Below are 22,665 nucleotides of genomic sequence, written 5' to 3' on the forward strand. Positions count from 1 at the left end.
GTGCCACTGTGCTCAGTACTTTATTTATATTTGTTTTCACTATGCTTTGTACTTTAAAGAATGGAATCATTGAATCCGCGATAACTTTGATGAAAAATTTTACTTCAAATTTTACGACAAGAAAACTGAGACCAAGAATTTAAGTAACTTGCCCAACGTCCTGCAGCTACTAAGCAGCAGAATTCAAATCTAGAACATCTGATGGGAAAAGGAGTGCAGGAAGCCTTTGTCTCTGGCTCTCTGCTCCCAGACAGCCCCAAGTCCAGTATTTTAAGACAGACTGCGCCATGCGGTGTGCTCTCTCCCTCACTTCCACGTCTGTCCTAGCATCCGGTTATTGTTACTCAATCAACTGTTTTACTCATAAATACTCTTACTGTACTTTAAGCCTGTGTCCTGGGAGAGAAACGAGTCCATTTTTCCCTGTCCCGGAAGCTCTGTCTTCCTCAGGAGGCTGAGTCCACTCGGAATGTGGGCGATGGCCGGACTGTGGTGGCAGAAAGGGACCCGGAATGCAGGAGACGGCACTGTTAGGTCTCAGGGAGCAGAAGCCCACAGGGCTGAGGAGGAGATGCCCTCTTAGCCTGACCCCTGGGGATGCCCTCCTCGTCATCAGCATCATGTTCTAACTAAACTTCGTCAACCCCGGGCACATGTTTTAATTAGTCACACAGCCTCTTGTGTTCTTATGAATCGGTCCTGGGAAATCTTTGACAGCAGCTAAGAGGCACGCCTGATTGCAGACCTTGTTCCCCCTGCCAGAGGGCTCTCTCCCCACCACCAAACTCGCAGTCTAACAATAAGATGGACTGGAAGGACCACGGCTGCGGACCCTCTAACCTTGAGTTTGGTAGTGGCACCCACAGGTAGAGAAGAAGACAAGCATCTTTAAGCCTCTTGGTGCTGCTTCTTTTTCCAGTATAAATTCCTTCTTTAATTTCTAGTTATTTCTAAAAGCGGTGTATTCTCTACATACCTTGGAAAACCTTACTTTTTCTGTCCACATTTATCTTTTGTATTGAATAAAAAAAGAAGAAAGTCTCTGAGGCTTTGACTTACTCATCATTTGGTTTTTCACACCAATGAGGGAAACGATGACACACAGGTAATTTTAGGTTACCCATTTTATTGTTTAAGAACACAGTCAGAAGCATACATGCAAGTACAAAGCAACCTTCCTTCTGAGCTCAGCCCTGTGTCATTTCTGGTTGGACCTAAGTGGACTGTCTTTGTAAAGGCAAATGAAAATTGGAGGCCTGCCATGTTTTTTGTTCAAATCAGCCGCTGTTCACTATTTTCCAGTGAGCACTCACGTTTCTCAAGGCTATTTTGGTTAGTGGAAACCCTGGCCAAGGTCACCATGAAATAAAGAAGGTAATTTCATTTAAAGACAGAAGAAAACCTGGCGTCCCAGCTGATTTTCAATTTACCCTCAAGGTCAGGCCCAAACTTCAGACATCAGTTTCCCATTCTTAACATCACAGCAGAAATGGCCGTCCTATCTTCCTTGCCAACTCATTAAGAGCATCGTATTAAATATGAAACATGTAAACACTTAAACCTTAGAGCATTAGGTATGACAGGCAGCTCATTATCTTGCATGTAAAATTTAAATAGTGTCAAGGAAATGTTGGCATTAGGAGTAAGTCCCCCACAACAACAAAAATTAATTAGGAGATTACTATTAAGACCCATGAAAGGCAAAGGGCCTATTGTACACTCATTTTTTTTCCAGACCAGAAAAAATAAAATTATGTTACAAATTATAACCCAGGTGGCTAAGTAGGTTCTGGTTTTTCTCCTTGCATATAACAAGTTCCTTGCAAGAGCTCAGATAAACCACCCCCTGTTCTGTAAATTGTCAGCCACACAAAGTCCTTTCCTTTTTGTTTTTTCTCTCTTGACTACAGAAAATTCTCTAAGTTGTAGATCTTGATAAAGTTTGAAAAAATGAAACCTAAGAGTTGCCTATTCTCTTCATAGAAATGCTTCCTCTCCACAAAGTTCAGCACCTGCCCCACCCACTGCCAAGACTTAACTTTCAGACTAGTGTGACTACTCAGCTGCTCCAGAGATATCTTCTGAAGGTACGACTGAGTGTGGATTTTTGTTATTAACAAAAAATCAAAGTCCTCATTTACGGGGTTCCAGGCATGTTACAGCTAGTAACAATACTAACGTTTTAGATTAAATAAGTAATCTTTAAATCTTTTCCATTTTTCCTAAATCTTTAAGTAGTTTTTTTTTTTTTTGAATGGTATTTTAAGTACAGGGAAGCAGTTGGGTAATAGGACATTGATTACCAGATTTGTATAGTGAGCAATCTATCCTAGAAAAGGCTTTATAGACCCACAGAAGACTTTTCATCCCCGGCATCAACATTTGTTAATTGTTTAACTTTGGGCTCATAACTTCATGGAGTCTCCTTATTAAAAACAGTAGACAATATTTACAGTGCAGTTCTGTCATGAGAATTAGAGAAAAATAGAAGTACCAGAATATAAATATAATGAAGGAAATCAATAAATGGTAGCAAAACAATCATAATTACTATGATTACAAAATGTCACATAGAATTTCTAAAGTATGTGGGTCTATCTTGTCAATGTGTAAAAGTTCAAATATAGATGCCATTCAGTTAGCATTGCCAGCTTTGTGCCCCACCATGGGCAAGATACTGTGCGGAGGGCTGAAATTCACCAGGGATGCCAACTGACAAGTTATCTGATACAAGAGGCTTAGGGACACTAGGAATATTGACAACTGGACAATTGCATAGAATGTGGAACAGAAACTTAATGTTATCTGTAATAATGGGGTTGAAGTTTGAGCCTGTCAGGGGAGGAAATGATGAAAGAAAAGGCATGAGACAGCTCTAGAAAAATTTAAGAGAGGGGTTAACAATGTACAGAGTAAAAACAATGTAGGGAGAATAAAAGTCTGAATTTAATAATCAAATGTGGAGCAGTTCTAGGCACTGACAAAGTGTGGGGTGCCCATTGGAGTGGGCATCTGAGATGGGGCAGAACCCATGGGTGCATGAGATCATCCCTCCAAGGACATGCTGGTCCAGGTGAGCGGGTGAGGGAAATACACAGAGCTTCTTGATGAGCAGGGTGGGAAGGGGATGCTTTCATTTCTTTGAAAGGAGTTAGCCAAAGTATGGATTGATTTCACGGTGAATTACATAGAAGTGTGTGTGTGTGTGTGTGTGTGTGGGTGGGTGTGGGTGTGGGTGTGTGTGTGGGTGTGTGTGTGTATGTGTGTGTGTGTTAAGTATAATAGTAAAAAAGTAACAATAAGAAAGCATTTAAGATTTCTAATTATTTATGTTCCAGCTACTGTTCTAAATACTCTTCATAGATTAATTAATCTTCCCAAGAAATAAGAAGTAGATACCATTATCCCACTGGACAGATGTCTCCACTTATGTTGACATAAATGGGAAATAATGAAATATGAATTCTAACCCATGTAGTACAAAGAGTCTGCAGACTCATCTTCTCAGGATCCCACCATACTGCCTCTCAACAATCACTCCCTCTAAATAAGTGCTTACCGCTCACCAGGCCCTCTAAGCACCCAACGTTAATGTACCATTTAACCCATATGATACAACTTTGGTTCATGCATTTACACAGACACTGCAGGCTGTTTTTCCTTTTTGTTTTCGATTTCCCCCACCCCATGGAGCCTATTTTTAATATGAGAAATTTCACATAAAAATCCCCATTTACAGTTTCTCTTAATTAAAAGATTGCCCCCATTAAGCCAATCACTTCTTAACAAGTGGCAGGAATGGCTTCTTGGCATCTTCAGCCACCGTGGTCCTCACCACCCCCGATGCCCACTTCTCACCCATTCTTAAATCACCTGTCTGATCACTGGGGATATCTGAGCACATGACATTTAGTGTGAATATATCTGTGCAGTAAAAACGGGGAGACTGTAGAGTTTACAAGTTTAGATCACACAGCCCGGTTCAAGTCCCTGGTCTCATAAACTCTTGTTTCCTTAATCTCTTCAAGCTTCAGGTTTCTCACATCTAAAATAAGGTCACTGACGGTACTTAAGAGTGTTATGAAATAATTCAATTACATAATGCAGGAAAATAATGAAGCATGGATTTCAATAATAATTTGTTATTGCTGTTTTTACTAAGAACAATTGGAAGTTGGTATATTTAGGTCACATCCACCATCAGAGGCAATCAAGACTGAAGCATAGATCAAAAAAAGAAGAGGCTACTTAATGCACTGGAAAAGGCTAGTGGCAGAGGAGAGATTCTGGTGGAAGAGAAACTTCTGTGGTATTTAAGAGAACCCATTTCATAGACAGAAGCGCTGCCTAGTGATGCCCCCAGAAAACGGTCCAGTCCAGAGAGTCAGAACAAACTTAGGATTTGTCTTCCTAAGTGGAGTTCACAGGATTCCCCTATGGAGGTGACAGGTTGTATGATGATGAAATACTGTACTGTACTTTTGAGTGATGCCACCGTCTTCCCCAGGCCTGAGGCAGGGATCCATGATTTCTCCTTTGCTGGGTATATCCTTCATTTTCTACCATGCTGCTCCATTAGACCCATGCCATGGGCCACCACCCTGACCCAGGCCAGTGCCCCACTGCCCACCAACCATATGAGGAGTCTATTAATTAAGCCGCTTTGCCTTCAATCTGTCACCAACACCAGTCCCAATGACAAACCATTACACCACTAATAAAGGGTTCTAAAACGTCATTTTATAAATCACCTTTATTTTTAACATTTTGCCTTGGCTCCCCATTGCCTGTGGAATAACATCTAAATGTGGTAGCCATGGGTGGGGGGCGGCACTGTGGTCAGGGAGTACTTGTCCCCACTTCAGCCCTGGTTGCCTGAAGACCATTGACCTTTTTAATGCCTCCTTGGCTGAGCTCCCATAGCTGCACCAACCAGAATGCCCTCTGTGCCCGCACACATTCACATCCGCATCAACTTTGGCCAAATCCTACACAACCATCACGGGGGAGCCATGGCCTAGCTGTGCACACATTTTATATCAGGGTTTTCTCTAGGGGGACAGAGATAGATACGCCAGGCTCCGCAGGGCAACCAGTCTGTGTGGTAACCGCTCAACCCCACCGTGGGCACAGAAGCGGCACAGACAACACGTAAGGAAATGAGTGGCCTTCGGGTACAATTGTATCATGGAGGTCGGAGATTAAAGTTCATATAACGTCCGTGGGCCACACAGCATTCTCTTGATATTTCCTGGCCACTTACAAATGTAAAATCCTTCTTAGCTAGTGAGCTGTGCCACACTAGTGGAGGCCACGGCAGGTGGCGGCTGGCCCAACCTGCGTGCACACGGTTGTCAATCCACGACTTCCCTTTCTGTTTCCTCCGTGAGGCATAACTTAGGTTTAGTGGCCCCGAGTGCACCCATTTTCAGTGAACTGTCCAGTGGATTTTGACACACGTACACAACCACGTTACTGTCGCACGGAACAAGACATGAAACATTTCCAGTTCCTGGCCTCTTCTAAAAGATGCCCCCGCCAAAGCCCGACACCTTTTGGCTATAAAAGCGTCTCTGTACTTCCTCTCAGTAGGCCTGGATTAAAGATAGGTAAACAACGGCTCGGCACTACCTAACGTTTGACAGAGTAATGTTTTTAAATGAAACTTCAGATACCATTAACCATCACGACCGCATAGAAGAATGTCTCTTTTCTTGAACCATGGGTCTTATTGGATTCAAAACCCTGAAAGCCATCTCCGGAAACACACACTGATGTTTCTGGGCAGTTTCTGCCAATGCTGTAGCTCCTTACCTGGGCCAAGGTGAGCGTCGCCTGTCGGCAGGTACCACACCGCACCCTGAGTTTTCCTGGCTGTATTCTTTGGCAGGGGCCTTTGCAATAAACGTAAAAGCTGTTGTAAGGTGGTCTACCTGCTGGGGGGAGGGGGGTAGGAAAAAAAAAGCAGAGGAAGTAGCCAATCAGCGTTGAATCCAAATTGAGACAAATTTTTAAACGAACTCCTCGGGAGCATTTTGAAACATTAGCGGGATAAATATTCCAACGAGGATACAACAATTTAATTTAGAAAATCTAGTTTTATGCTCAAAAGAGTGAAAATCTTTTCTTCTTCCTGCCAACAGCCCTGTGACTTACTCAGCAAAGTTAGCAACCTGCTGCCAAGAGAGCCAGCCAAGAGTATTTGCCACGCGGGGAAGTTAGATGCATTCTGTGCCGCTGAGGTTTTTTAAAAGCACAGGAAATATAGGGACTATTGGAAATTTAAAGACCACTGCTCCTGAATTCTATTTCATGCTTCTTACACAGTTTTGAAGGCTCTAGATTTTTTCCTCTTAAAATCTTATCTACAGGGACACGCCAGCCCATTTCTCATGATATGAGTGGCCTGATCACAGCTTCCTGGGTTTCCAGGGAAGACTTTCCAATGCACAGGCACACATAAAGTAAGACAAGAGTCCTGAGGGGCTTAAGGAACCCGGCCGCAGTGTGCAGAAATGGGTGCCTTGTGTTTCACACTTCTGTCTGGATCTACCTTGACAAATGCCTTTCAAATAACACAAGAGTAAAAGCTGGACAAAAAAAAAAAAATCAATAACTAAACATCTCTGATCACTTCTCTCAAATGTTACCATACACACGTAGTGCTATTCTGTCCGTTAGGGGAACCTCTCCAAATAGTGTCACGATGCCATTTCTGCAAAGAACTCACTTTATTTAGAAGCATTCACTAGTAAAATAACTGTCTTTTTAAAATTTATAACATTAAATAGTTCTTTGAACCTTTATACCTTACTTCTTGTTGGATAGGAATTACATAAAATGTAGTGGCATAAAAACTTTGTTTAAAATTTTACTATTATCATCAAGATCATCTAGAAATAATAAAGAATATTTTTATCATTATGAGAAAAAACCTTCAGCCTCCCAAGTGCATATGGTTTATTAAAAACAATTAGTACAAGAATAATGAGAAACAAAAAGAGATCCTAAGTCTTAGGCAGCCCCATTTATTTTTACTTGTTTATAAAACAACATCTGTAGACATATTGAGTTGTCATTTGTTCAGTCATCTTTACCAATATTGTAAGTGACAACACTTTGTAACATGTAAAGCACAATAAAAATGTCAAACTTTATAACGTTAGCATTTATTAGCAATATGTTTTATAAATATTACTCTCCGGAAATTAATATGTAGCCTAATATTTAGCCTCCAGTGTGAAGGGAAGGTAAAGTATAAATATATGTTTGTATTGATAAGAAATTGTCTTTTTGACGCCTCTTTGTAGCTTAGTGCCTTAACGTACAAGATACTCAAGTCTGTAGATATCGCATTGCTATTAGCAACTATAATAATTACATAAGATAGATTCATGAGGTTTATGCAGTTCAATACATGCAATGGGTAGGACCGTAAAGTTATAGAAATACCGTAATAACTGACAGAATATCAGAAGACCATTTCTGTCTGATGGTTTCACTGTGTTCCAAGAAGAGCTTAGCGAGGGAGGTAGGAGCCCTTATTGCTAAAACCTTCAACAGAAATATGAACACATCCAATTTTACAATTTTTATAACCTACTGTAAAGGTTAAACAATAAGAAAAAAGGAGGAGGAGGAACAGGATTGGGAGAAGGAGCTTAGGAAGGGGAGCCAGGTTGGCAAAGACACTAGCATTGTCTGAAAGAGCATATTAGCAACAGCTTTGCAATAGTAAATGATGCATCCATGAAACTAAATGGCTCTTCCTTCTCCCTCAGGGCAACAGCAACGTTTGCAATATTGTTTCAGCAAATGATACAGGCAGGGGCAACCGGCAACCGAAGACTGGGGACGTAACTCTTCCAGCTTTCTGTGCTGCAACCTTCACCAAAGTCCTTGAGAAGTTAGTCAGAAAATACTGCGTGCCCACGTCTGTGCCCTGGAAGCATATAAGGTGACGTGCAATCTATTACACGTGCTTCCCTGAGCCAGCTGCGAGCTGGGGATTAATAGTCAGTCCCAGGAAGATCAAGGTCAGGCCAGCCCTGGCTACGGCAAATTTCAAGCTGTTGGTTTTACGTGGTCCAGAAGTTGGGGCTTTCAGGTAAATCCTGAGATCCCCTTTTCAGGGTGGCTTCATCGCTAGTCTGGCTGCATCACGCTCTTTAAAGTTGGCAGACTTCTCTGTGTCACACCGAGGTCTGCAGTGCACAGGACAGGAGTAAGAACAAGCAACACCACGGTGTGTTTTTCTGGGCAATGTTCCCATTGGCCTGACCGAGGGTCTGAGGCACAGACTTTGGAAGATGGAGCCACAACTTCTCAAGGAATGGCAAAGCAGTATGAAGAATGCCCTGGAAAGCTTTTCCCCAGCCGAGTCCCTGTCTCTAGTCAACGATGTGAATCCTTCCCCTTTCACTTCTGTCTGGCTCTTAAAATCCTTTCTCTTGCTTAATCAACTCTCCATATGGCGACCCCTTCGCTCCTTAAAATAACCAGTACAGCTTGTGATGGTGTTTATAACGTTCCCCTCTTTTTGCAGAATAAAATTTCAAAACTAGAGAAATACTTCAAAAGAATTAGAAATTATATCCTTTGCTGTCATTCACCAGTTGTGAACATTTTGCCATGTTTTCAGCTCACTCCTTCTCCGTGTGTGTGTGTGTGCGCACATATACATACATACACATATACTACCCATGTATATATTTTTGGCTGAATCATTTGTAATTAAGTTGCAGACATCATGCTACTCACTCCTGAATCCTTCAACATCCTAAAACCACGGACTTTTCTCATACAAAACCGTAGGGCTCCTTGAGGGATTCGGGACACCTTACAGAACACCATCATGGTTTGCAGGCTGGGACATGGTGTGAAGCCCAAATACCTGGGATTCCTTCGCCAAACCATTTTCAGGGAGGCTAAATTAAGCCAAGGTGAGCAAACCTCACTGTGGGACTTCCAGAGAGTTCTGTGACTCTGTAACAGAAGTAGAGAGCACAGCACATCCCAGACTTTATCTGACCTCAGAAGCACGCCTTTTGTGGGGCATTTTGTGAAATTATTCCTCAAAAAAAAAAAAAAATTGGAGGAAAAAAAAATCCGGAGGAAGGATTCAACTTACTGCCTAGGGCTTGGTGTAGAGACATGAGCCACACCGCTCAAGTCTCTGAACCTGACCTTATCAGATGTTCCTGAACAGCATCTAGACAATTAGGGTCTTCCCCCTACCCCAGCTATCAATACATTTTTTATTTTTGCTTGACGATGATTATTTTATCATAAGCCCCGAGGGTGAGTCTACTGATGTAATGATTTTACAAGTACATTCCTTTCGTTCAGAAGTTCATTTATTTATTTATTTATCTATTTACTTATTTATTTATTTATTTATTTATTTATTTATTTATTTTTCTGGACAGAAGTTAAAAAGCACAGCCAGCGTTCAGGGCCCTTTTCAAAGTGTGAGTCACTGTGCCCATTTAAAGTGCCCCTAGGGTTTCCTTAGCATTATCCTTTGTGTCCTTATCTTTAGTTTCTTTCTCTCTCATTTTGTCGAGTTAACATAATCCTCAGGCAAGTCTCCACTTTTCCTTCGTCCAAGAAATTGCAGAAATCGTTAACAATATTTGCAACATATCGAGTAAAACCCCTTTTTAAAGATGACATATATTATTTGCTTTGACTTTCTGAGAAACCCGCATAATGTGCATACTTCCCCTTTGTTTAAACGTGTTTTAGTGGGCTTACGGCCTAACGAAGTTGTTTTAATAAGATTAATGACTACTTAAGAAAACTCATGCTGATTCTCATGAAAACTTTTCATTGACCTCAGAAGTTTCCACCGCTGGCTGTCACAGAGAATCAGGAGTTTAATTGCTTGGATAATTTGTTTACCAGGGGAGGAAACAGTGAGAGTAACATATTCGATACCACAGTAAAATAATGTTCAGTATCAATATACTATAAAACCGCCTGTATATAATTGATTTACTACATTTATCACAGATGATCATATTAAAATATTAAGTAGAACAGGGTGCCCAGGGGAACTTTCTATGACCAGGGAAATGTCCTACATCCGTACTCTTGCACACGGTAGCCAGCGTTTGCCTACTGAGGACCTCAAAGGGAGCGAGGGAGGACTGAGGAAGTCATCACATCAGATAGCACAGCAGGGGAGAATAAATAACAAGGATGGGCCTGGTCCCCCCTCTCCTTCCCTCATCAGGCATGCAGATAACCAAACTAAGGGGTTCTTCCGTCATTCTGACGAGTAGAATAGGCTGCTGTTAAGTGTCTGAAATGAAAACCACGTTGGCTGGTAAGAGGGGAAAAGGGGATCCTGTGAGCTTGCAGCACCACAGGGTAGACCTTGGGGCCTTGCTCGTCAGAGGCAGAAGAGAGCTTCTTGCTCATTTCTCCCTTGCACATGCCGCATCCCCTACACCAAGCAGAACGAGTCTTAACGTGTGGCTGGACAGTGACTGTCCCATCTCCATGGCCATCGCCATCTTTGATCCATACCTTCAGGGTCCAGCTGGAATGGCACTTCCTTTGAGAATTCTTCCTTTGGGAGGGGGCGCCTGGGTGGCTCCGTCGGTTGAGTGACCGACTTTGGCTCAGGTCATGATCTCACAGTCTGTGAGTTCAAGCCCCGCTGAAGGCTCAGAGTCTGGAGCCTGCTTCGGATTCTGTGTCTCCCTCTCTCTCTGCCCCTCCCCCTCTCACGCTCTGTCTCTCTCTGTCTCAGAAATAAATAAACATTAATAAAAATTTTTTTAAATAAATAAAAAAAGAATTCTTCCTTTGGTTTCCCCATAAGCATAAGACATCTCCCCAGATAATTACATCTGGGAGTATGAAAGTATCCAACTTAGTTTTACCAACTTTAAACACATGACTCATCCCACCACGACAGGACCAGCATCTGATAAGGTGGAGTCCCTGGCTGAGGCATCCTTCCAAGTCTTCCTCTGACTGTTTCCATGGTGTCCAGCCTGGCACTTACCATTTCCAGCTGCTGCCTCCTCCCTGCTATAGCTCCATTTCCTGTTATGTAAACACCAAGGATAATGTCTGCACCATTAGCTCTACTGATCACCTACAACCTGCCTGATTCTCTCAGTTTACTCTTTCTCCTTGTCACCTAGGAGGCAACCTCAATTTTGTTTGACTCCTACACGCCCACTGTGGAAGAGACATATGGCCAGAATTTCTGAAACTGCAACCTTGATCCTGTGACAGGGAGCTAGGCCACAGACAATCTTCTCCTCCAATGTTTTCAGGAATTTTTGCTATTTTATTTCTGGGCAGTGGTCCTTCAGCCTGAACCAAACCACATTTGCTGACATATATGCCTCACGAGCCAGGTGCACAACAAATCTATACCAAAGGCACAAAATCAGCACCATCTCTGAAGGTGCTTGGCTCAGCTTTGCACAACCCATTTTTCCTTATGTTGACCTGAAACTATCCATCACTTCTAGTTTAATTTTTTAATGTTTCTTTATTTTTTGAGAGAGAGACAGAGACAGAGACAGAGACAGAGACAGAGTATGAGCAGGGGAGAGGCCGAGAGAGAAAGGGAGACAGAATCCGAAGCAGGATCCAAGCTCCGAGCTGCCAGCATGGAGCCCGACGTGGGGCTCGAACGCGCAAACTATGAGATCATGACCTGAGCTGAAGTCAGGCGCTTAACCGACTGAGTCTCCCAGGCACCCCAACTTCTAGTTTAAATAACGTATATTGCATTAGTCTAAAGCAATTTCGCATGAAATCCATTCATTGTGGACTCCCAGAATCATCTCTTCTGCATGACACCTTGCTTTGGACCCAGGAAAAGATGAGGAACATGTCCACTTGCCTAAGCAAACTACTGAAGAAAATAATTCTGTCTCCCATTTGTCACACGCTGGTTCTGCCTCCCCTATCGTTACAGCCTCCCTTTTCTTTTTTTAACTTATTTATGTATGTATGTATGTATGTATGTATGTATTTATTTATTTATTTATTTATTTATTTATTTTTGTTACAGCCTCCCTTTATGTCACACTGCACTCTGTTCCGTGTGTTCCGAATATCTAGTGCCAGTCCACTAGCTTAGTGGACTCAAGCTTAGTAAACACTCAGTATTTGCTAGGTTATTAAGTTCTCCCATATTTGCTAAGTTATTAAATTCTCTCCGTACCGCTAAATGATATAAAAGCTGTAGCAGGTAGGTTAGTGTGAGAACAAGACCCAGCTAAAACAGAATGTAGCCGTGATTGCAAAATATTTAGAATATCCTGCTACCAGCTGAGCTTAGTGGACTACCCACGTATCCTTCAAAATATTGGCATATCATAGTTGAAATCAACAACATGAACATCATCTTTAAGATCACAAAGATGATGACTATAAACAGAAGTAAAACAAAAAAAAGATGCTCGAAAATTTGTTATCTAGGACTTAGTATAATTTTGAGTCTTTGAACGTTGAGGGGAAAAAATGAATTCTGAAAATACAAGTACAACTACTCTAAAGGAAGGCAGTTATTACACATAAACACATTTCATTTCCACCCTTATCCATTGGGTTATTACACCCCCACTGAACAGCCACACTACTTCACAATTTTAACAAGCCATAGTCTTAACTCCTGCAGAGCAACCAAGGTAAGACTGTGTTGTAAACAACTTCCAATTATATAACCATCCATCCCAATGTCTGCACTTTTAAAAAATGGTTAGCAATCTCTAAGGAGACTCAACTCTTAAAAGTTATAACTTAATTCTCATTTTTGTTGTGCTGGGGTTTTTAATTATGGTATCGCACCATAACGTCATCTGGTCGAGGCAAAAACTGCTGATTGAAGCTCATGCTTTTTTGCCTGTTCCTTGTGGTGGTGGTTGTTGCCAATTTGTTTTCCCTTATTCGTTCTGAGAGTAATAACACGATCTCCCATGGCAAGACAAAACTGCAGAATGAAGCACAATTTACGGATTAGGCCTAAACAAATAATCAGCTGGTTCAAAGCCAACCGGGGTAAATCTAGTTGCTTATTCTTCTCAGAAACAGACTCTGGTAGAGTTCAAGCAGGTGCCAGGAAATTCACAGCTCTTCAGAGCCTTGAACAAACACCCATAACTCTGATTTAGATCGAATACGTGTTTGACACGACCGAGGACCGTTCACAACTTCCTCTTTGTCGTTCGGGACATGTCCATCTAGGTCCAGACGGCAGCCTTGCCTTGTCACCCTTGTTAAGTCAAGTGACCCTTGGTGTCTGTTTTTTCATATGCAAATGGAAAATGATTGCGGCCCCTAACTCATAGGCTGTTGTGAGGGTGTAAAAAAGAATTGACATAGGAGAAGCACTCAGCACAATATTTGATACACAATGAATGGTCAGCACATTTCACCTATCCTTACTTGCTGTCAAAAAATTCAGAACTCAGCTTCTTTCCAGGTACTTCTACCTGTGGGCACCTAGTCCTTTTCCACAGGTGGCCACTTCCCTACTTTTATAAATGTTGATTCTTACGTATTATTTCCATCTTAAACCTACCTCTAAATTTTTAGAAATAACTGAGGTATAATTCTTTTTAAAACTGATTCGAACCCAACCACATCCTTTACAATTCACATTATGGAACATAAACCACGATAGATTTTCCTTAAATTGATTTAATGCTTGCTAGAATATTATTCCCATGAATCACTTTTTATCATAATCCAAGAGATAGAGATGGATTGTAGAAAAATTAAGAACGGAAAAAGTAAACAACGATATGGATCCGGTCTAAGGGACAGAGTTTTCAAGCTGGCTAATGCACTTAAAAAAATAAAGGGGTGCCTGGGTGGCTCAGTCAGTTAAGCGTCCAATTTTAGCTCGTGTCATGATCTCACCATTCGTGGATTGAAGCCCCGCGTCAGGCTCTGTGCTGACGGCTCTGAGCCTAGAGCCTGCTTCGGATTCTACATCTCCCTCTCTCTCTCTGTCCCTTCCCCACTCACACACTGTCTCTCTGTCCCTCTCTCAAAAATAAATAAACATTTAAAAATTTAAAAAAAACTAAAGTTTTTCCAAAATAAAAAGTGTGTGTGTGTGTGTGTGTGTGTGTGTGTGTGCACGCGTGCGTATATAAAATGGTACCAAAGGGGATTCAAAACGGCTTTCAAAATTTCATGTTAATGGCGGACTTGCTTACGTTACTGCTTATTCTTGGAAACACAGGCATGATCATAATCATTTTACAAATGAGGAAACACAAGCTCAGAGAGGTTGAATGGCATTCCCAATAAAGCCACTGGGGTAGTCAGAGATTTGAATATAAATGCGTTTTGATTACAAAGCATACATTTGCTTCTCAACCACGTGACAGTAAACTTGACTTGGATGGTGGTTGTTACTAAATATGGTAGGGCGTTAATCCAAGTGGCCCTTGAACGGAGGTTGGCAATTTTGAACAATTTCCAGAAATCATTAGCTGCCTTACCAACCCATTTCTCTCAATTAGCACTAAAGGTTTCATGGAGATTTCCATCAGCATTTTACAGCACTGGCATTTAGCAAGAATGTGAAGGTATAGCAACTATCAATAAGGAAGAGTAAATCTCATTTTTAAGGGTTTAGCACCTATTCTAAAATTGCATGTTATAGAAGAAGTGGTAATCCATGGTATGACCTTGGAATCGATGGATTCCTTACTTTGTGTGTGTGTGTGTTTGTGTGTGTGTGTCTGTACAGAAGTGACACTCTTCTTGCTATTAAAAAAACAACCACACTTTTTAGATTTCCTTATTTTAAATATTCTAAGTGTTAGTAGAACCTGTTAAGGAAATGAAGAGTCAATGGAATGGCTCCAATTAGAGAAGACAGCAGGCAAGGCATGGCCCTCTGCACTCCTGCATGCTTTCTTCATTTTAATGCATCTCCAATAGCCAATACAATTAGTTTGGCATAAATATTCCATTGAAGTATATTTCCAATTTTTCATTACCACTATTAAATATCCTCTTATAAATTCCAATGTTTAAAGTATCCTATTTTGTGTATACTAAGAAAAAGTGATAAGACAAAATATGTCATGTTAATAAATCTGATCCTTCTGGGCATTGATTTCAAAAAGCTTTGGGTGGTCATGGAGACTCATAAAATCGTTACTCCTTAAAATGTGAGGAGAATTATTTTTCTTTAGTGACAGTGATTCGTGAGAAAGAAAAAGTGATGTCATCATGCTGGAAAACCAAAAGATAAAGTTATTGTCCTCTCTTAATCAAGACTGATAATATCATGAATTCATAAGCTTCCAAAAGTACACATTAGAAGCACTCGGGCTACAACTGTCTTCACAGGTGCTCAGGACACTAGAACCATGACCATCTTCTTGCTTCATGGAAAAGGCCTCCCAGGACCCATCTCAGCCCTGCTCATAGGTCATGACCCACCTCTGGTACCACTTCTCTTCTAATCGAAGGTCCTGCAAACTTAAGGTCTGTATCACCCTGAAGCACCTCATCTTCTGTGGTGGCTCCATGTGTTTAAATCAGAATTTATGCTCCTAGAATCAGGATTTCGGTGACCACCGGTTTCCTTTCTATCCTCCACACCCACCTTCAAACTAGAACAGCGGAGTCCATTGTAGAGACTGAGCCAGTTGATTAAGAAACTGAAGAGATTAGGCAAGTCCGTTTTAACTCAATATTGTAAAGTACAAGAAGGTCACTAAGTCTGTGCTGCAGGGTAATGTCTGTGCTACCTTCCAGGATTGCTGTGGCCCAGAGAAGAAGAAAAAAATCTGTTTTTTTTAGAGTGCTACAGAATCACAGGCTGGCATATACTACGCACCACTGCTATAAAAGGAACACTAAATTCAGAGAAATTTAGATGGGAAAAATTACTTATTAAAGATCGATAGAAAAAAGAAGAAATAGATTTATAATTTCTTAGGAAATATCTAGCTTTCTAAAGATGGTAAATCTTGTCTGCCTAAAGAGTCAAGTTGGTTGGGGGAAGGGAACAATAGTGGGAAGGAAATAGGGTAGTGGTCCTAAGGAAACAGGAGGATGCTAGGAACCTATCAAGATTCTATCTACTAATAACATTAACAGCAAATGTCGATGGGAACCACAATCTGACTTTATAGTAATATGTGGGAAAATCATAAAGTGTAATCAAGACAGCCCTTACCTTAACAGCTTTAAAATCAAAGTAACACTTGCATGATCCATACATATCTTAAAGGATATTTATCAAATGCATACACAAGAGAGAAGGACCCAAGTATTCTGAGAATAGCGTAAAATAAAATCAAAGACTGGGGGCAAGAATATACACTTCTAATATACAATCTCTTAGCTGGAAAGTTCTCTGATTTTCAATTCCTGAAATGACTTAGTTGCACATTCCCACAATTCTGTCTTCTATCCAGGTGCATCTGCTCACACCCCTTTTGAACCCTGAGACCTTCGGAAGACAGAGAGGAGACATCTGCCTGGATCTGCTCAGTGTCGTTAGGCAGTGAACCCCCAACATCCCATAACACCTTGCTTCCGGTCTCAGGTATCAAAGTTTATGGAAACCAAGTTCTCTGGAAAAAACTAAGAAATACTTCAAGAGCGTACAAACAAAACATAGAGGCACATTGATCAAGGTGTTGATCACTTGTAAAGTCAAACACACTGTGTTTTAGCTTTATTATCTGGAGCCTTGGTACCTCAGGTACCCTACAGATGATCTGGCTGGATTCACAGTACCAGGATCCCTGGGACAGCCATGCCAGGACCCAGGAACCATGGTTAGCCCCTTCTCAGCAGCTCCATCGACCCCTCCCTATATCTCATGGGGCTACTTCAGAAACAGCTCCAAGTTTCTTCTCTAGTCTGCTTCCATAGTCCCCATCCTGGGTCAGGCTCTCTTTAGCAGTTAGAAGCCTCCCCTCCCCCACCAAAAAACCAAACACTCCCTTCCTCGATTCTACTCTCCTCCTAAGCCAAGAAACGTTCCAAACTGCTAAAGGAATTGTCTTCTAAACACACATTGTACAACCTAGCTAAAAATAAATAAATAAATAAATAAATAAATAAATAAATAAATAAATAAATAAATAAAAAAAAATAAAAAAAGAGATGGCATGCATTCGGGTGGATCCCAAAGGAGTATCAGGCAAGGGACTTTTTATTAAAATTCATTTCCACCTTGTATTTTACTACAGAATAGGTGTCTATTGTATTCCTATAGAAATATTTTGAGTTATCATTACAAAAGACAACAGTCTTAGAATACATACTGTCTCTTCAGGGTGCCAAAATAATCACAAAAACTGCCATTCGCAGCTGAAATTTTTCATCACGGCCCCTCATGATTTTTTCCCAGCCAACTTTACAAACTTAATTACCAGTGCCCTATGCAGGAACACAGTCAAAACACTTGTGATGTCCATGCCGTGCATCCTCAGGCCTCCGCACCTGCCTCTGGCCAGGGACCAATTCTCTCCATCAGGAAGCCACGCTCACCTCTAAAGGAGGCTGCAACGAGTGTCAAACGCCGGGTCCTTGAGAAGCCTAGCCTCCCCTTCCCCACGATAAACAGAGTGAATATCCCTCCTTGTAGCCCTCAGCATTTGGTTCCTCTGGCTTCTTTTTCTTGTTAGATTTAACATAACTACTGTTTATGTCCATTTTTTTGTGGAGCCACAGTTTTCTAAGGAGAAGGACCTATCTTTTTCATGTTTATATCTCCAAGTTTGGCAAGCAAGTAGGGAATCAGTGGTATCTAGCCTAGTGACATATTAAACAAGCACAAATTATTTACTGAAATCATCCTATTTCCCTTACACGTTTCATTTTGGGTGTCTATGCTCTTAATCTGCTCACTGGTGATGGGCTGACCTTGCCCACATCAGTGTGTTTCTCCCTCACTATCTTCTTAACAGTTTTGACCTTTGTGATCATTTGTTTCTGTCTACTGAACCCCTCCACCCTCAAATTACATCTGCACAGGGACAGGCACAGATTGGATAACCATCTCATCCTGCTATGTTGATCATACACATTAGAAATGCCTAAGAAACTATCCTAAGAACTTGTTTGAGACGTTATAAATGAATTTTCACCAAGAATCATAAACATAGATAAAATCTTTTCAAAGCGGCACCAGTGTGACCCCCACTCCTGCTAAACTAACCGCTTGAGACTTCTTATATGATTCTCTGACATCAACATTGCCTAAAACGGTCATTCGTGTGAGAAGCCGATGAAGAAGCACTTCTCTGCCTTTTGAAATGCAGGTATATATGCAATGTCATCACTGCATTATCCACCACGTGTACCAGGTCATAACCCTGTGTCAGGTGTAGTGTCTATTGCCACGTGCGTGTCTATTGTCCTTGTGGGTTTCCCTGTTTCCTTCCCTTGTCCTCTGGCCCAGAGCAATTTACTAACAGGTCGTTCCATCTTTGTACTCTCTAGAACCTATCAATTCTCCAAATTGCTTTCAGATTACTTTTCCTAAAGTAAATCTTTGATCACAGCATTCTCCTTAAATGCCTCTTCATTGTCTCTTGCATGAGATTCAAACTCTTTTGCTTAATAACCTCAGTGCCTCCACTGTTTGCATGTCATGTATGTGCCATCTTCACTGTCCCCTGCTTCTCTATGTTCAGGCTACACTGAGCCCTCGCAAGACACCTCCTTTCCTCTCTGTGCCAGAGGACTTATCTAAAGCTTGGAAACAAGGCAGAAAATGTGGGCGGTGAGTCCTTTCAACCTCACGGGGGCAAAAGCCATCCAAAGGTTTTCCAGAGCAGTACGACAGGACCTTCTCCAGTGTTGGAAATGTTCCAGGTGTGCAACTCACTAGGCAGCCATGGGTCCCACGTGGCTATTGAGCCCGTGGAGTGTGGTGAGTGCACCTGAGGAAGTAATTTTTTAATACAATTTATATTTAGTGAAGTTACACATAAATAGCCAGGAGTGGCCAGTCAGGTCTAGGGGAATATATTTAATGTTAATATTGATTAAAGGTCGCAGACTTAGTGAAGTTACTTGTCATTTGTAGATTTTTGTCCAGTAGATTATAATTCCTGTAAAAGCCCTAGCAGGAGCTATCTCTGAGTTAGTACGCAATAAATATCCACCTTTACTCCTTCCTCTCTACTCAGCTTACAGATCTAAAAAGGCATCATTTCTCCCTATTTCTACACACCCTAATCCCCCTTCCCCATAATCTTTTGAAGCCCAAATGTACCACCTCCTCCAGGAAGTCTTAACTAATTCATCCATCAAATGTAAATCCTCTCAATTCCCACTCCATTTTATTTACATTTTATTCCTGATACTTAAGTCATTTTCTATCCACCACATCCCATGGATATTTTTATCAACCCCATTTGACTTTAGAATTTTGAGGGTAGAGACTACCTTTCACTACATTCATTTCTTCTCTGGGTCCGTGAATAGATAATAGCAAATATATGGGGGAAAGTCAAATGACTGGATTCAAAACTGATGCTGAGGTATCAGGACAGTCTTTTTACCTTGCAAACGATAAGATCACAATACACTGACCGTAAAATAACTTAATCTCTGAAACAATATAATGAGGAATGTTCTCCCAGACCCATTAAAATGACAGGCAGGTTGATAATTATTTTTACAATGTCGGGATTCCAAAACAAAATGTTTCTCAGCTCCTGTTATTTGGCAATGCTAAATGAATGTTGTCAAAAAGATTAAATATAAATTGGTTATAAATCTTCATTTAACTACATTGCGTAGGGAAGGATCCATTACAACAGCCATGTTTGTGTCAGTGTTAAGAACAGAGACTCTTATTTTAATAGTATTAAGACTTGCTGAAGTTCTTGTTTATTCTACAGAACAGGCTTTGGATTTAGAGATGATGCCATTGATGGTCATCACTGAATATATGAGAAAGGCTGAAAAAAAGCTGAGGGCAATGAACTGGACCTTCTGGACTCCAAATGGACAGCATGGCCTTTTCCCAACAGCTGAAGTCACCATTTGCAGGGTGCACTGTCATTGCCTGAAAGGTACACTCACTTTGCTAACCAGATTTTTCACACAATTGAAAAACCTGATTTCAGAAACAGTCCTTTTTCAACCCAGTTTGACTGACTTTTTAGGCAATGATCCGTGGTTTGATCACCTGTCCAAACCACCTGGTGGCTTGAATGGGATCGACTTACAATCTTGTAAAGGGGCTCTCTGAGGCTCCATAGCCACCCCTGAACTTTCAATTGTGCTGTCATGTGGCCACAGAAGCCTGATGAACATCCTCTCCCTGACTTACCAAGCTAGTCATTACTGAATGATGACGCCAGGCTGCATGGCTATCATGGTAGGAGCCAGCAAAATCTTACTTCAAGATGAAACTCTTCTTTTGGTTATGGACTTCAACTTTGGGAAGATGACAATTGGTACTGAAAAAAGGACTTTGTAAGGGCGCTTAGGTCGTTCAGTCGATTAAGCGTCCGACTTCGGCTTAGGTCATGATCTCGCAGTCCGTGGCTTCAAGCCCTACATTGGGCTCTGTGCTGACAGCTCAGAGCCTGGAGCCTGCTTGGGATTCTATGTCTCCCTCTCCTCTGCCCCTCCCCCCCACCTCTGTCTCAAAAATAAATAAACATTAAAAAAATATTTAAAAAAGGACTTTGGAAGAAACTAATGCTTCAGTGATTAAAAGAAAAACTTATTAAATTAAATTGAATTATGGTAATAATTATGACATAGGAATTATATCAAGAAAAGCCTGAAACATACTCATTCCAACTGTAATAGTTAATTGAAATATGGTAAATATTACCCAAATATCAGCATATATATATACATATATATACACACACACACATATACATATATATAAACACATATAGTATACTTCTATAAATATAGACATACAATTAATACACACATCCTATAACTGAAGTCTTTCTCCAACCAAGGATAATAATTTATATCCAAAAAGTGGAAAATATTTTTTTAGAAAAATTTAAAAATGCTTACTTTCCTATTTAATTGATAAATACTCCTTAAAATATCTTACTTTAGGTCTTTAGATATTTAGAAAATATCTTACCTATTTAATTTATAACCACTAATTAAAATATCTAAATTTTTGCAAAAAGTTTCTCACATGGTAATATCACTAGAGATTTTTTTTCTTTCCTTTATTTACTTTATGCCTTGCTATAGGGGTGAAGGGGCTAATCTATCTTAGTTTTGTCTTCATATTTTGTTTTCCTTAGATTTTCCAAGTTTGTTCTTTTTCACAATAATGATACATTATGTTTTTAGTAATAAAAATAAACTTCTAAAACAACCTTGCCTTTTAAAATTATAAAGAAAGATAAACCTTTATAGAATAAATTCTATGTATGTATGTATCTATCTCTCTGTCTATCATCTATCTACCATCTATTATCTATCATCTATCTATCCATCATCCATCAATCAATTGACTGATCTATTGATCTATCTATTAATGCTTCCTTTAGTCTCTTTAAAGAGAAAGGCCAAGAATGTGGCAGGAGGAGAATGAAAAACAGAACAGAAAAAGCTACTGAGGCAAAAAAACAAAAACAAACAAACAAAAAAACACAAAAACATAGCAGAGAGGAAGGTGTAGAGATAAAAAAAGAGAACTGTGTAGAAGAAAGAGCACAGAGTAGCCAGAGAACCATGGGAAAAAGGATGAATATTGAGAGAGAATACGAAGTTTCATACAATACTACTCTCCAGTCTTGTGACCCCTTGGAATATTACTCTGTGATACGCAGGCTCTATTTTCACTGCTGTAAGTCTGACGGAGCTACTGGCTCCTGACATGCTCTCCAGGCGGTGCATAAACCAAGGCCTATCATTAGTTCCCTTCTAGCTCTCCTCTTGTCTCCACTGTTTCTGCTCCCTCTTCCTACAGCCTCTGTGTGGAGGGTGCGGGGCTGCAGAATGGCAAACCCACTCTGTTCCCTCCCCAGGTCCCTGCTACATGCTGTGACTTCTCTGACTTGGTCCCTACCTTAAAAAAAAGAGACTATTTATAAATACATCAATTAGAAGACTACTTAAATTTCCATTGAAAGGAATAATTACTTTTAGCTCAAGAATAAAATCAGCATGAAAATGTCCCCTAAGGAAGGAGACAAACAGAAATGTGGGAGGAAATTTCTGCACAATCTTTTGGTGAGAAAAACAGGTGGTTCAGTGTACAATTGAAATATAAACCCCGCCCACATGACTGAAACACAGTCTTCCCCTGTGGGGGGCCAGGTCAGACTCTGGCAGGACCGACCAACAGTGTCAACACACAGCTGTGTAGATGAAGAGCCACAGTCCATAAACCTTACTGAGTTCCTGGAAGTCCTTCCTGGAGAGCAGTGGGATCAAGATTGGAGATGCTCCCAGAACACAGCACAGCTCCCTGCAGATGCACCTGTGGGGAACGCAGTGTGGGGTGAGCCTGTCCCCTGATGGACGTGTGAAGGGGGGTTAGCACGTGGAAATACACCACAGGGAGCATAAGGCTGGAAGGAATCAGGCGCTCCGGACAGAGGCTGGAGAGCTCCTGAGTATAGACCATTATTCCCCTGCTGAAAGGGACCACGGGGTCACCCAAATCGGGAGGCTGCTGGGACTTGTTTCTCTGCTCCCTGGTCC

At 41.0% G+C, this 22,665-nt stretch overlaps 1 protein-coding gene across 3 annotated transcripts in view; it reads right to left on the minus strand.

The window, feature by feature from the left end:
• The window catches only part of PRKN (parkin RBR E3 ubiquitin protein ligase), a 1,353,288-nt gene that overhangs the window by 841,037 nt on the left and 489,586 nt on the right, over positions 1 to 22,665 (minus strand). For 2 of the 3 annotated variants that reach the window (XM_047860008.1, XM_047860010.1), the window contains exon 4: positions 5,815 to 5,936. In XM_047860008.1, the coding sequence (XP_047715964.1) occupies positions 5,815 to 5,936 (122 nt within the window). The remainder of the gene's footprint in view (positions 1 to 5,814; positions 5,937 to 22,665) is intronic. The other variant, XM_047860009.1, reaches the window with a different exon arrangement.

The sequence above is a fragment of the Prionailurus viverrinus genome, chromosome B2, assembly GCF_022837055.1.
Source record: "Prionailurus viverrinus isolate Anna chromosome B2, UM_Priviv_1.0, whole genome shotgun sequence".
NCBI lineage: Eukaryota > Metazoa > Chordata > Mammalia > Carnivora > Felidae > Prionailurus > Prionailurus viverrinus.